The sequence below is a fragment of the Choloepus didactylus genome, chromosome 13, assembly GCF_015220235.1.
Source record: "Choloepus didactylus isolate mChoDid1 chromosome 13, mChoDid1.pri, whole genome shotgun sequence".
In the NCBI taxonomy this organism is placed as follows: domain Eukaryota; kingdom Metazoa; phylum Chordata; class Mammalia; order Pilosa; family Megalonychidae; genus Choloepus; species Choloepus didactylus.
The window spans coordinates 77,625,939-77,640,980 of record NC_051319.1 but is presented as its reverse complement, the minus strand read 5'-3'; the positions used below and the strand labels follow the sequence as shown (position 1 = coordinate 77,640,980).

Sequence of the window (15,042 nt, the reverse complement as noted above, 5' to 3'; positions counted from 1 at the left end):
ACTGTCAAAGGGCCCTTGTGGAACCTGCACTGAATACACAGAGGATCCATCCTCTTATCCAGGGAAAGACTCATCTGTCACCAAGGCCTGTGAAGGAGCTGACAGTTGGATCCCAACTTCCACCCACCCTGTTCTGGGACTGATCCAGGATCGAATTCCAGGGAGGTGAACTTTACCTGACTCCTCCCCTCCACTCACCTCTGGAGCCTCCCTCCTCTCCACTCAGGCCTCAGGAAAGGGCAAGCACATCCACAGAACATAAACTCCATGGCAGGCTGCAGGCCAAGGGCAGGGTTTTACAGATGGAGATGCTGAGGCTCAGAGAGCAGCAGGCACTTGCCCAAGGTCACAGAGCTCCTCGATGGCAAAGCCTGGGCCTTTCCCACAGCCCAGGCTACTACAACTTCCAAAACAGACTTCCCTATGCAGCACATGCAGGCTGCTGACAGTGGGAGGACAAGCTCCCCAGGGCAGGGCCTGCTCTTTCTATCCCCCTAGCACTGGACTGAGCCTACTAGGTGCTCTCCAGTGCTTGCTTAATTGAATCAGTATCCGTAGCTCCTGGGCCCAAAGGCCAACACAGCAGCCACTGGCTGACTTCTGGGTACCCTGACTTCCTGAAAACACAGCTTTCTACCTCAAGACAGCCAACAAAGGGGAAACCCCCACTGCTTGGCCTGCCCTTCTGCCTGCTTCTCTGCCCCAGGCTGGGAAAGACACAGCCCCACACAGCTGCCTCCAACCACAGAGCTGGTCTCCAGGTCTCTTCCAGAACTATCTGCCCTTTGCATCCCTTCCAGGGCCAAAGCTTGGCAGAAACTAGTCAATCTCCTACCCACTGTGGGGAGCGGATGAGCTGGGGGTATGCCCCACCCACACTACCTGCCTTTGCTTAGAACCTTGACCCATGCTAGAAAGCCTCTCCCTCCTTCCTTCAACCTAGACATGGCTGCCACCCCGAGTTGCTTCCAGGAGCAATCAAGCCAGGGAAGTTGGCAAATTGGGAAGAATAATCTAAGGCAGTAGTTCTTAACCCTGGCTCCCAGCAGGAGAGCTTTTAAAAAAGGACAGGTATCTGGGGCCCCACTCCAGACTGGAAGTCAGGGTGGGGTGGGGTTCTGTGTTGGTATTTTAAAAAAAATCTCTGTTCTGGTTGGGGTGACAGAAAAGTTTTGGTAATGGTTGGTAGTGATAGTAGCACAACACTGTGAATGTAATTAATATCACTGAATGGTTTATTTGAAAACGACTAAAATGGGAATTTTTTATGTGGCATATATGCTACCGTATCCCCCCCTGCCCCCCCAAAAAAAAAAACTAATGGAGAACGTCTGGTCAGTGGCTTCCATCAAATTCTCAGAGACCTGCATCCCACAAAGGGAGTTAACCACCAATAGTGGCTATGCTGTTTGTTGAGACAGGCCAAGCCAGAATCCCAAGGACAGAGCAAAGTTTACATAATACCACCTCCCCACACCATGCCAATTCCTTGCCCTCCTTCAGGGCTGCCCTGACAGACTTCAGCTCCAAGGGACAAACCTCAGCTTTGTTGGCAATCCACAGGAGGACAGAGCAGAGGAAGGCAGGAGCCTGTGACCTCAGGGTCAGCCCCACCTTTTTCCTTCCACTGGCTGAGGGAACCCTGGAGCAGATTTCAGATTTTGTGCACTGCCACCCAAAATCCTAGCCCAACCTCCCAGTAGCCCCAAAGCCTGTCCCTTCAACGGGTTCTCCTACTTCTTCACTCTGGCTGAGGGAGGCCCTCCTACTGGGTTAAGGGACAGAGAAGCTGGACCTCAAGGGCTCTGCCCTGTCCAGGGTCCTGACTCTGGGTCCAAGCCCTTTCCTCAGCCCCAGGGCGCAGTAGGCATCCCTTGGGGTGCACTGGGAAGCACGCCCCCAACATGTCATCACAGAGGCTGCCCTGCCCATCAACGCCAAGCCCTCCATAGTCGTAGGGTTCACTACGAGTCCAGTGCTGGTGTCCATGCCAAGCACCCCTGGCCCTCCTACCCTGCCTCCACCACTGTCTGCATTTACAGATGAGGAGGCGGTGAACCAGGGCCTCCGGTGCTCCATGGCCACCAGGGAAGGGCCCCGCGCCACAGGCACTGTTCCGCACTGCGTGATGCGTGGTGCAGATTGACTCAGGCCAGACTGTGTGACCAGCCCTTCAACCATCCCAGGGGTAAGGGGGAGATGGGGCCCCTAGCCTGGTTCCACCAGTGCCTGAAGTCCTTGGCCCCCAGTGGCAAACCATATAGCTCCCCCCGCCCCCACTTCAATCCATTCACAGAAAGAAAAGGGAGCAGCCCAGTAAGATTTAGTGCAGATATTATCTGCTGCCAAATCCTCGCTTTCATCTCTGCCCTCTCATGAGCCAAATAATTTGGAAGCTTTCACTGACGATTTCCTCTCCGCCCCACCGTAGCTGGGAATTTATGGCGGTCACAGCTCAACCTCCTCGCTTAAGGGATGAGGTTTCCCCTCCCAGCTGCTCTCCAGCCTACTGTGGGAGGGAAAAGCTTCTCCTTGGCAACAGTTTGAGGTAGGGAGGACTTCCTTAGCCCTCCGGGAGCCCGGGACTTGATGAGGGAGGAAGACCGCACAGCCACCTGCATTGGCTCCTGGGATGAGTCCTGGGGCCATGTGGAACCAGAAGTCCTGCTCAGCTCTGCTGCCAGGCCCCAAAGGTCCAGGCTTCAATGAATGGTGCGTAACTCTAATTTTAGGGGGGAAAGGTACAAATGCTCTGGGCTGGAAAACCCAAGAGGGGAATTTTCTGCCCCATGCAAATCGCTCTTTCCACTCAGCCTTTGCCGACACCTGCTTCCTCCCAGCCCAGGCTGACTCTGGGTGTAGAGGGCAGCCCAGCCCCTGGGATCTCCGCCCTTCCCCCTTCCCCCGCCCTGGGGCGGCCCCTCCTCCCACTGATGCTTGGAGTGAGCAGAGCGGGGGGGAGGGGCCGGCTTGCGCTCACTCTGGAACCTAGAGCTCCTTCCCCACCCCACTCCAACCTGAGCTGCCCCGGAAAGTAAAGGCTCCTCACACAGGCAGATTCCCCATCTCCAAACTGGGCGTAACAATTCCTGCCCCTCAGGACCAGGAAGGCACAGGAAGGTGGCTATTGTTTTGCTAATTCAACTGCAGCAATTGGGGAGCCTCAAGGCTCTCAAGAATAGGGGTGGGGCGGGGAGTCGCAAACAACCACCGTGGAAGCAGGGCCTCCCAGGCCCCAGCACACCCTGCCCCCTTCTTCCCCAGCTTCAAGTAAGCACATCCCCTCCACCCACCAAGAAGAGTGGTAAGAGCAGTGTCCTCCCAGCCCCCACCCCCATGACTGCATTCCTGCCCTTACAGCATTCCTGGAGATATCTCCATCCATCTCCACCTGCCCCTCCCAGGGCCCCATGGGAAGGTACCAGGTTGAGAACCCAAGGTAACCATGCTCTCACGGGTGGGTGCGGGATGTGTGAGAAGGGGTGGAGGTGGGAGGCCAAGGTGGGGGGAGGTGCAGAGAGCAGAGGGGTTGGAAGAAGTAGCAGAAATCTCCAAGTTGCCTCCCACGCCTCCCCCCCCACCGCCCAAGGGGAGAGTCTTAGGGCAGCTTCCAGAGGCCAAGAAAGTCCTTTCTTCACATGTAAGGCTCAGAGGAAGAACCCTGCAGGGGCTGGCTACTGCGGGGCCAGGTTTGACCCTGTGGTGAAGATGGGGAGAGGACGGAGCCTGGGGCCTGGCTTGCAACAAAGGCACCCTCCACTGACCCACGGGGCTCTGCCTCAGAATTCTTGGCCTTCAGGCCATTGGCCTGTGATCCCAAGGACATCTGGTCCTAGCTAAATGTCCTTGGGTCCTCGGTTTCCTTATCTGTAACAGGACTGAGAACACTGGGCTAGTTTTAAAGATTAAAAAGACAATATATGTAAGGTGTCCATGTCCAGCACCTATCTACTCTGTAGGTTGAAAAACGTCTCAGTAAAAAGCTAGGTTCAAAAACCCCACCTCTTGGGCACCCAATGCTCTTGCAGCCCCATTTGTGCCAAGGGCCTCTTCTGTGCTCAGTTTTACAGAGAGGGGTTCAGAGACAGGCCTGGCAGGCCTTCTGAGCTGCAGTGAGGGGGCCACATGAGGAAGAGGGGAAAGCCCCTCCCTCCCCAACTCCTGCCTATACCTGTGACCCTGATCTAATCTAACTCCTCACCCAGGTTGGGAAGGCCCTCAGGGGACACCTGGGGTAGTGCTCTGGGGGAGAGAGGCCTGGCCTAAACCATCCTGGGATTTTCCTCAAGCTGCTTCCATGGAACAATGAACAAGTGGCATTTGAACCGAAGACCTAAGATGAAATGCCTTCCAGCAGGATGGGACTATCTAGCCCTGGGTTGTGATTTTTTTTCAGGGGCCCTGGAAGGAGGGTCCTCAAGTCCATTCCTTTGTCCATCCCCAGTGCTGTTCTCCACAGTTAAGGAGGCCATAAATACCTCCGCCTGCGGGTCAGAGTAAGGAAGGCTTAAGAAATGCAGACGCATGTGAAATGAGCATAATAAGGAACGGATAACTAATTGGATGACTGTGAGGACCCCATACTTCACCCTTACAAGAGCAAATCACATCAGCTTCAGCTCAGCCTCCAAAATATCCCAAACCCAAAAGCTTCTTAAGTCAGCTGCCACCACCCAGGTGTCTGTCTCTTTTGTATCTCACCTGGATGACTGCAACAGCCTCCTCACTGGTCTCCCTGCTTCCCCTCTTCCCCTCTACAATTCTTTCTCCTCACAGCAGCCAGTGGGACCTTGTATTAAAACATCAGACTATGTCATTACCCTACTTATGATCCTTAAAAAGGCTTCCCTTGTTCAGATCAACAGGAACATCTTTACAACAACGCACCAGGCTTACATGAACTAGCAATCCTACTCCCACCTCCATTCATTCCCCTCGGCTACACCAGCCATGCCCTCTTGCCAGCACTGCTCTTCCCCCATGTATCTGCACAGCTCACTCCCACACTCCCACTCCCCAAACGTCTCTCCACTTCTCTGGCCATCGCCCCCTCTTTCTCCAGGACGCTCATCACTACCCACCTCTGAGGGTTTCTTTTCGTTCTGCCGGGGCCAGCCTGACTTGGTGCTGCCAGGCAATTTGGAGCATCTTGATGCAGATGTAGCGTGACCTGCAGAAAGAGCACAGCCTATCAGTGCCTATGGGGGACCAAGAGCAGCACCTACCGATGTCCAAGGAGAGAAAGCCCATGAAGAAAGTTCTGGCCGAATGTTCAGGAGGTGGAGATGTTCAGCATCTGGTAAACCATCCATCCCTGCCCTCATTTATTAACAGGGACATGAAGCTCCTGCACTCACCAACCAGAGGGCACTTCCAGGGCTCAGCATTAGGTTCCTGTGTGGCCTTGCACAAGTCCCTTGCCCTTTCTGAGCCTCTGCTTCTTCCTTGGTCAAGGAGAGCTAGAATAAGTGTCCATCCCCCCACCCCACACCCTGGCCTGTTAAGTTATTCTTAAAATACTCTGGGGTGACACCTGGTGAGTACAGAGAAACAGGCCAGGGAAGTACACAGAGTGTCACTCCAAAGTAGAACCACAGACTAGACTTGAGCCCTGGTTTGGCCACTCACTAGTTGTGTCACCCTCAGCCTGTTTCCTTGGTTATTAAAATGGGGACATGAGAGTAACTATCTTCAAAATATGGCAAGGATTAAATAACATTGTGACTGTCAACTCTTAGCATAACCCTGCACACAGATTTCTGTGGCACATTAGCTGCTATTATTGTTAGGGTCACGGGCTGCAAGTCTATGGCCTTTGCTCCCATAGGTCAAAGGAGTAGGAAGAAGAGCACAGAGAGACTCCAAGGCTTTGACTGAACAGGAGCAGCAGCCGTGGCTGGGCATGGTGGTGGTAGCTGGTGGGGAAGGAGTACACCCCAGCCTGGCCCAACCCTGATGCAGCTACAGGACTCCACGGCCCAGACACTCACCCTTACAGGGGCCTGGCCCTCAAAGGGTTCCTTTACCTGCAATAAAGCTAAAAGAGGATGACGTGATTCTTCTGGACTCTACTGAGCCAGGCCACTGGCAGTGTGCTGCAGCCAGGGTAGGTGCTGTGATCCCCTGCCACAGGGAGGAAGGGCTGGACAGCTTGGACAGTACAGCCACATTGAGCACACAGACCCCAAAGGAGAGCCGATGAGACCTGAGGCAGGGAAGGGGCTGAGACCTGACCAGTGATCCTGGCCATCTGTCCTCCAGCTCCCAGGGGTCTCAGAACTCTGGGGCAATGAGTGGCCTCAGAGAACCTTCTAATTCCACTTGCTTACTGCATCCATGAACGAAATGAGGTCTAGAGTTGCCGAGCTCCAGGATGAACCTCCCTAGACGTACAGCCCCTTCTTTCCACCAGGACGAGCACTGCTAGGTGTGATCTCCCTGGCAAAGAAGAATACCTTTCTCCTATAGGTACAGGCAGGCCCGGATTCCTGGGGCATCTGACAAGAGCTGCCTTGGGACCCAGCACTAGAGAAGAGGCTCCGTAAGCCTCATTTTCTCCTTGACAACTCGTTCCACTAGTTGGCCCACTGACACACCCACCCACCCTGTATGAGTCTACTTTTGAGATTCTAGTCTCAAAATCCCATAAAGGTCAGATTTCATTAATTTCTTCAGCAAACATTTACTAAACAACCACTATGTGCCAGACCTTAGCTGTGTGCTCGGGATACAGCAGTGAGCAATACATGACCCCTCTTATGAAGGAGCTTATCACTGCCTGGTTAGAAGACAGACATATATCATCAGGTAACTATAATGAAGTGTGACAGGCTTTGTATTTGGGGTGTCCAGACTTCCCAACAGGGCCCTGACCCAACAGGAGGGCCAAAGGGAAAGGAGCAGCAGACAGAAGTAGCATATGCAAAGGCTCACAGGAGAGCTGATCTGCTTGAACCAGAGCAAAATATGGGGGTCTGAGACCTAGGGGGAAGGTGGACTAGATGGTGAAGAGGACAGCAAGGCCCTGGAGGTCACGGTAAGGTGCGGTGACTTTCTTGGGAGCAGAGGAACCTGACCCGACTTATGCTTTCATCTCCATGCCCCACATTGTGGCGGCTTGGAGGAGCTAGGAGCTTGGGGAGCCTCCCCCAACCTGGGCCTGATAATTATCCAAATGCTATCCCTGCAGGAGCCCAAAATGGAAGGCCTTACTGTCAGTGGTGTCAGAGTTGTCGCTGCTGATGGAGTATTTTCGCCTCTTCTCTTCCATCTGCAACAAAAGGCAGGCCCATTACAAAGACAGCTTGAGAAATCTTCAGTCTCGCAGAAAATTGCCCCATAACCAACCTCCCCACATTCACCTCACTGCAGCAGAATAAGACCAAGGCCCTGCTTCTGTCAGCCTCACTCTCCTCCCCACCCACAGGGATCCTGGGGTTGGGAGAAAGGGCTGCATCTCCCACCTCAGCCAGCCCGGACAGTACAGAGGACACATTCTGAGAGTGGCAACCAGTGGAAGGAACGTGGGGGGTGGGGTGGGGGCTCCTGGTTGAGTCCCCAGGACCCACCAAGCCCAGGGTAACTGAAGCCAAACCTTGGCCTCACCAGTAAGATACCGGGCTAAGGCTATACCCGCAGCCTGCCCACGGTCATACTTCTCCCCAGAGAAACTTCCCCAAACCAATTTTATCTCAACTCCGGTATCTAACTTCAAAATAATAGCGGCAGCTCTTGCATACTAAGCCTGTCCCCTACCTGCACTATTTCTCATTCCCCAAAACCCTGTGAGCTCCTGGCCACTGGCCTTTGTTACAGGTGAGGCTTGGTGTCTTGGCCTGCTAGTAACTGCTGAACTGGGATTTGAATCCATGTGGTCTAATCCCTGAACCCATGCTGAGCTGCCTTTGTGCCCTCTGTCAGTTCCTGCTTGTTGCAAGTGCTTTCCCACCCACTATCTCTTCTAATCCTGCAGCGTCCTGGGTGGCAGAGCCTGCTCCTGTCTCCTCTTTGAGAGGAGCACACTGAGTGGCTTGTTAACTTGCCCTAGGTCTCCCAGCTAGTCAGCTGTTAGGTCCTAATCTGAGAACAGATCTGGAGCTCAAGGTCCAGGGGGCTTTTCACCATGCTCCAGCTAGTCCTAGAACCTAGGCTGCCTTGTGCCTGCAGCAAAGGAGGGGAGCCAGTATCAGTAGGCAGAAAGCAAGCTTGCTGCCTGACCCAGCCACAGGCCAACCAGGCCCTCCCACCTCTGCTCTGGATCCCCATCTGCCACTTGCTGCCCCCATTCTCTTCATGCTAAGTCCCAGGGTATCCCTTCTCCAACCCTGCTGCGGTGCTGCAGCAACCAGGGAGCATTTGCTCTCTAAGCCAGGGCATGAGCACCCAGATCTAGCTTGACCTCAGCCAGGAGCGTCTCTCTCCACCCCCGCAATCCTCCAGCAGCAGGATCAGGAGGACCGACAGGCTCACTGGGATTGCTTGCTGCCCAGCTCCAAAGGTGCAGGCAAATGCTTTCCAGAGAATGAAAGACAAGAGGGATGCCTGGTGGTACAAGTGGCATGGAGGCCAGGGTGGCTGATGGGGGTGGGGAGGGGCACCCTGGCACACAGACTGAACAGGGCAATACTGCCCCACTGCTGCCACCCTCACTGTCCTCCAGGGTCTCAGTGTCAAGTGTGTGACAAAGACCAACTCTGACAGACCCTGACCCTATTCCAATCTTGCCCAGCCCAGCCTCGTCAACTGTACCCACCTGTTTTCTCCTGCAATCCTGTCCATGAATTCCATTTCTCTTTATTCACAGCAAAGAATGCACATGTGCCTCTGACTTCCAAGCCAGGGGCTCTCATAGCATTAAAAAAACCAGGAGCTCTGGATTCGGGAGATGCTCAGTTCAAATTCTAACCCCGCCCCCCACCCCACTAGCCCAGGAATCTTGGGAAAGACATCTCCTAGAGGACACAAACGGAATCTGGATTTTGACATGAAATTTCCTGAAGTTAAAATATTGGCAACTGATTCAAGATTTTTAAAACACTTTGAGAGGGCCAAACTAAACATATCTGTGGGCCAGAATCAGCTGGTGAGAAGAAATTAGAGCAGCATAAAGCCCTTAGCAAAGAACTCCATACAGGTACTAGTTATTAAAACCACAGTAGCCTTGGGCCAGGTGGAGAGCCCAACAGCCAGTGTCCTCTTGGTGGGGGAGGCTCTCAGACCAATGAACCCCTGCAGAAAGGAAGGTCCCCGAGAACAGGACTCCTTGTCCACCTACAACCTTCTTGCAATGCCTGCTCCAGTTCCTCTTCCAAATTGCCCTTCACAAAACACCCTGAGAACCCAGGATCATTCTCCTGGGCAAGGGCTGCCCCAGAGGAGACTGTTAATAACGGAGACAATTTTGTGTGGGTTAATCACTAGGCTTTGTCAGAGAGCCAGTTTTGTGAGGGACACTTCTTTCCTTTGAATCAAGGCCCCCCTGCCTCCGGTAGCCCCCACTGTCACAAGTGGCTAATGAATTCCCAAAAGAGCCCTGGGCCCCGCTGTGGGACAACGACCCTTTGCCTCATGAATTCCCTCCCTTCAACCCAGCAAGGTGGGGCCGAGGGTGGGCTCCTTCACTGATGCTGAAATCTAGGGCCACAGGCACAGGTAGGGGTGCTGAGACCTGGTCTTGGCCTCTGGTTTTCTCTCCAACCCCTCTCCATTGGTCCAGCGAGCTGAGGCCCCTCCAGCCTCTCCCAAAGAAAGGTCTCCTCTAGGAGGAGGATACTACAACATCACAAGGCATTTGCTTTTGGGGAAAGTGTTCCCAAAAGCTTACCTCTAGGAAAGGGTCTCCTTTTCCTTCCATTCACACCAGCTCAGACCTCCCATGCCACCACCACATGGCATATAGCTAGGAAGCTCTCCCCTGGAGAATGTGGGTGTCCTAGAGTCCATTCAATGGAGCAGCAGCCACAGGCCTCTCTGTGAGCCCTCAGCCCCCAAGGCCAACCCTTGGCAAGTCCAACAGGCTCTCTCTCCAACCATGCCTTGAATCTACCCCTGTTCTTCATCCATATGGCTGTCACACTGGTCCAAGCCACTCTCGATCCCTTGTCTGAATACCTCGTTCATCTCCCAGTTTCTACTATTGTCCCCCATAATCCAGGCCCCACATAGCAGCTGGCATGATATGTGAAAAGCATAAACCGGACCATTGCATGACCCTACCTAAAATCTTTCCAAGTCTTCCCATTTACCAAAGGACAAAACTCAAATTTCTTACAAGACCCTATATGATCTAGCCCCAGCCTGTCCCCCCTTCCTCAACACTTGCCTCCTTTCATTTCCTCAAACAAGTCAAATATTCCATATCTCAAGACCTGTGCAAGGCTGTTCCCTCCACCTGTGATGTTTGGGTGGTCTATGCATGTCTGACTTCTCATCCTTCACGCTTCAGCTTAAAGACACCAGTCATCTAAAGAAACTTCTCTACCCTGTTATGCTTCAGAGCATCTATCACGATTTATGTTTGTCTATTTAATGCCCTTCCCCTGGGGAAGGTGTGTTCCATGAGACTAAGGAGCATGTCTATGTGAATCCCTGCTTGAGCTCTGGTGCCTCCCAAGAATTGCCAGGGGCATGAAAGCGGTGGGGGGGGGGGGGGGCACTCAACACATGCCAAGTCCCTTCCTCCAGAAGTGTGGGGCCCGCACAGCCCAGCTGGCCTGCCTGTGGCTTGCAGGAACAAACACCCGGGCCCAAGAGTGTGTACTATTTTCACAGCCTGCCTTCTCCATCTTAACCTCACACATTTTTCAGGAGGCTTTATTTGGTTGGGCTCCTGGCTAATGATCAATGTCAACTCAGTAATAGGGCAGCAATTTGGTGGCAGATGTTTTCTTGGCAGCACTAGCCACTGGTCCTGGTGGGGGCCCTGGGCCTGGACTTGAAACACCAATGCCTAATGCCAGCCCCCTTTAAAGACGTCTCCGCAAATAAACTCAAATAAACACCCTGGGCCTCCATTAACGCCCTTCCAGCTGACCCTGGGAACAGTGGGCCTTTCAGTCCTGCTACTGCAGCAGCTCCCCAGGCAGTTAAAACACCCCAACCTGGCCTCGGGCCTCCGCTCTCTGAGGGCCACCAGGCCTACCCTGCCTGCCACCACACACAGCAGGATTTTGCCCTCCTCCTTGAAAAAAAAAAAGACTTTCAAGCAGGCAATTTACCATTCCAGACACAATCTTTCAAAGAGAAACAAAAACTCTCCCTGTCTGAGGCAGACCGCTAAGGCGTGTATGTAATAAGATGCTAATACAATTTAATGATATTTCAGCTGGAAAACCTGTCCTCAGAGCCTCCTTGTGTCGGGAAGGCCAGACATTCAGAAAACAAGGGCTGCAGACTCTTAAATCGCTTTCAATGGGGGTCAGAGCCCCACTCTTTCCTATCTCTCATTAACTTTAATGCCTTCTCAAGGACAGTAATTGCAGTTACAAAAAATGATTTTGTACAGAGTAGACGGCTGTTGCCTTGGACCCTTAAACCTGCTTCTTCAACCTTCTTCACCAAGCCCTACTCTAATACCCATCACTGCCCACCTGCAATTCCAAGCGTCCCAGAGGGCAACTGGCTCCCCTAGAACACACGGCTAACTCTCATCCCCTCAGACCTAGTTCTGAGGGTATAACCAAGGGACTCCTGGGAGAATGAAAGGAGCTCTGCCTACTTTTTCCTTCAGTACCTTCTCACTCCACTCTCCACTCCACTTCAGGGAAGGCATAGCTCAGTCTACTTGCTCTCAGAACTGGCTACCCATTGGCAACTGTAGGATCCTCTGATACCTTCTTCAGAGAAGGGAGCTGGCTCTCTGGCCTAGCCTAAAAGGTAAGAGATCAAAGGTCAAAGGTCCTTACAGCCATCAAGAGCTAGGTACCGCTATTAATCCTATTTTGCAGACAATGAAAATGAGACACAGAGTGACTGTCACGGCTTATAACTGCACATCCAGATTCAAACCCGGGCTATGTGACTCCAGGTGGCGTACCCCACTCCACTAGGCTAAAGTGCACAGGCCCTTACAACTCCAGGGTATGGGAGGGGTATTCCAAATTCTTACTGGTCATCTGAGAAAAGGCTAAACGGCATCCATCAGGACCCAGGACCAACCTTTCTGGGTCCCTAACTTTTCAGCTGGAACCTGGGACCCTATGCTTTAAGCCACCTGGTAAAGGTTCCTGGGTTCCTGTACGGGAGACAGTGCAGGCCAGAGGTATACCTCCCCCCCCCCCCCCCACCTCACAACTCTGACCTGGCCTCCCCTTAGAGAAACTTAAAAGAGAATTGTGAGGCTCTCAAAAGCCTGATGGATGTGCTGTGAAGAATTTAGGCTAAAAGCCTCTGACTTGCATCCGGGGCGTAAGGCAACTACCTCCCCAACAATGGAAACACCAATTATCCAGAACACCCTGCCCCCAATCTCCAGGATGTGGGAGTCCGTGTCAAAGGCCTAACCTTCAAGACTCTGGGTACGTCTGGGGGCTGGGGAACCAGAAGTCCCAACTCACCTGTCAATGAAAGCTAAGTGGAGGAGATTTCTGACAGCTTCTTGGATCACTGTTACTGACAATTTAAGCCAGGCAATTTAGGGAAAGAAAAAGCACACTGGATGGGAAAATGTTCTGGAAGCATTTGCTGCATCCCAAGCCCAAACAACTCTATCCTTAAACACTTCATCTCCAAAAGTGCTGGGGAGACCCTTAGCCAAACAGTTTTGAAACCAACATTCACTGTTAGGTCTTGCTGCCTGGAGTGAGGACTTCCCTCTGTGAAGCATTTGCTGTGGAACCAAATGCTTTTCCACTCAAAACAACAGCCAATAGCACTTGGGACAACTGAAAAGACTCCAAATCAAATAAACGTCCCCCCCCTTTTTTTTCCTACCATGCAAACTTTCAATAAATTATTCGCCCACTTCGGATCAAAGCCTGTTTTTGCAGCCTGTGACCTAAAAAGCAAACAGCATCTCTTAAACATAAAAGCCCTCCTCCCTGCCTGGGTCTGCTTTATTACTCATTCCTTCCCCTTACAGTTATTCTGTTGTTATTTTCCTCCTCTGCTTGTTAGATCGCTCTGCAAGTCCCAACCCGCCTGAGGAAGATGGGACAAGAGGGATGGTGCTTGGGGCTCTAAGGTGAGAGGAAGTCAGGGAAGGGGAGATGCCAGTACCCTGGGAACCCAGGAAACGGGGCCAGGCTCGGTTGGCAGCTCCCTGCTGGGCCCTTTTGCCAAATGTCCTACTGGGAATTTTACCAGTAAACGGAGGGCGTTAATGCCATCCCAGGAGGAGCCAGGCTGTCCTACCATCCTTGGACCCAGGACTCAGTTTGCAAACATAAACTCTAAGGGGGCTTCCCAACCACTCAAGCAAGTCTTCTCTCCCTTCCAACAAAGGCAGGGAGGCCAGGGGGCTGCAGGTCCTCCGCGCCTCACTCAGCCCATCCTCATCCCGTTTGTCGCCACACTGGGTGCAAACATGGATGCTTCCCGATGACCCCGTACACACTATGCCTCTTGATAAAACTTTGTGCCTTGGAATCCCAGTTAGATGAGCCGGGAGTGCCAGGCGCGGGGACGAGGCTTGAAAATCTGCAGAGACTAGGGTCGGGCCGTCAGCGCAGAGTAAAGAGACACCGGCGTCGCGCTGCTTTGAGGTCTGCGGCCAAAATGGTAAAAAAGTGCCCGGGCCCGCGGCAGTGGCTACTGGACTGGGGGTGGGGGTGTAAGTGCGCGCGCCTCCATTCTGCCCCTGGAGGCAGTCGGCGGGAGCGCAGGCTGGAGGCGCGCCGGCGTAATTCTGACCGCGGGAGCCGGGAGGCGGAGCCGGAGGTGACTGCCCGGGGCTCGGCCCAAGCGATGCAAGGACAAGAGGCGGTTTAGACCCAGGGCAGCGCGGAGCGATGGGCGTGTCACTAGGCGGGGAAGGGTTTAGGTGATGCAGGGAAGGGCGGCTGGACCCCTAGCGTGGTGGCCACCTGTACAGAGGAGAGGTGATAAGGTTCGGGGAGGGGGGTGGGTCCTGGGCCTCTGGAAGGTGGAGTGAAGCCTTCCTGTCCATCTCGCAGACAGCCCCATCCCCCGGCAGAACAGCTGCGACTCGCCAGGCTGACCGCTTCCCATCCCTTGGCCGGGAGAAGGGCTGTCTCAAGGCCCAACATGGGCGGGAAGGGAGCGGAGGGAGCCACAAGTCTGCACTCAGGCGGGGAGGAGGCGGGCGGGAGCTGCTCTGCAGGCGCAGGCGAGTGGGTGGGAAGGAGGGAGGGAGAACGGGAGGAAGGAGGTGAGGCTGGGAAGAAGCCACTGCCGGGAGCGGGGCGGGGCCGGTGATCCGGCAGAGAGACTGCAGCGGTGTTTGGTGGGGGCGGGGGCTGCAATGTCACTCACTTGGGGGTCAGGTGTGTGCGTCCCAGGAAGGGTCTGCTACTTGCCTACATCTTCCCGGTACCACCCTGGCCGCCCGGGTGGAGGCGGCGAGCAAGGGGACTGCCGAGGTATCCCGGGAGCGGGACGCGAACCGGCAGAGTTGGGAGAAGGTAAACAACGGCCACGCCCCCTGCCGTCGCCCCGCGGGCGCGCACCCGCCGCTCCGGCCGCCGCCGGTACATTTCCACTCTCTCAGTGCCTCTACCCTGCCGGACTCCCGCGCAGCCCCGCACGAGTGGTTGACCCCGACCCAGCCCGCGCCTCGGCGCCGGGGCTGTGCACCCTCCTCACACACTCACCTGGAAAGAGTGTCTCCGCACATCCAAAAAACTGCCTAATTTGTGCAGAACCTCCGCACCCCTGAGCCAAGCATGCTGCCCCCGCGTGCAGTGCCCGCGTGCACCCAGCCCGGAGAGGGGGCGAGAGGGCGGAGGCGGTGGGCCCCGGAAGGTGTCTGGGGCCGGGCCGGCTGCACGTGAGCCCAGTGCGGGGTCATGTGCACCAGCTCTGGCAGGTTCGGCGTCCGGACGTGCTGCGTATCAACAAAATGAAACTCGGAGCGACAGGAGGGCA

General features: G+C 54.3%; 1 protein-coding gene across 12 annotated transcripts in view; it reads right to left on the bottom strand.

The window, feature by feature from the left end:
* JADE2 (jade family PHD finger 2) overlaps positions 1-15,042 on the bottom strand; it is a 48,970-nt gene that overhangs the window by 31,628 nt on the left and 2,300 nt on the right. For 4 of the 12 annotated variants that reach the window (XM_037800692.1, XM_037800691.1, XM_037800684.1 and 1 more), the window contains exons 2-3: positions 7,213-7,270; positions 5,082-5,170 (exon numbers count right to left, since the gene is read on the bottom strand). In XM_037800692.1, coding sequence (XP_037656620.1) covers positions 5,082-5,170; positions 7,213-7,270 — 147 coding nt within the window. The other 8 variants (XM_037800681.1, XM_037800693.1, XM_037800682.1 and 5 more) reach the window with 7 other exon arrangements.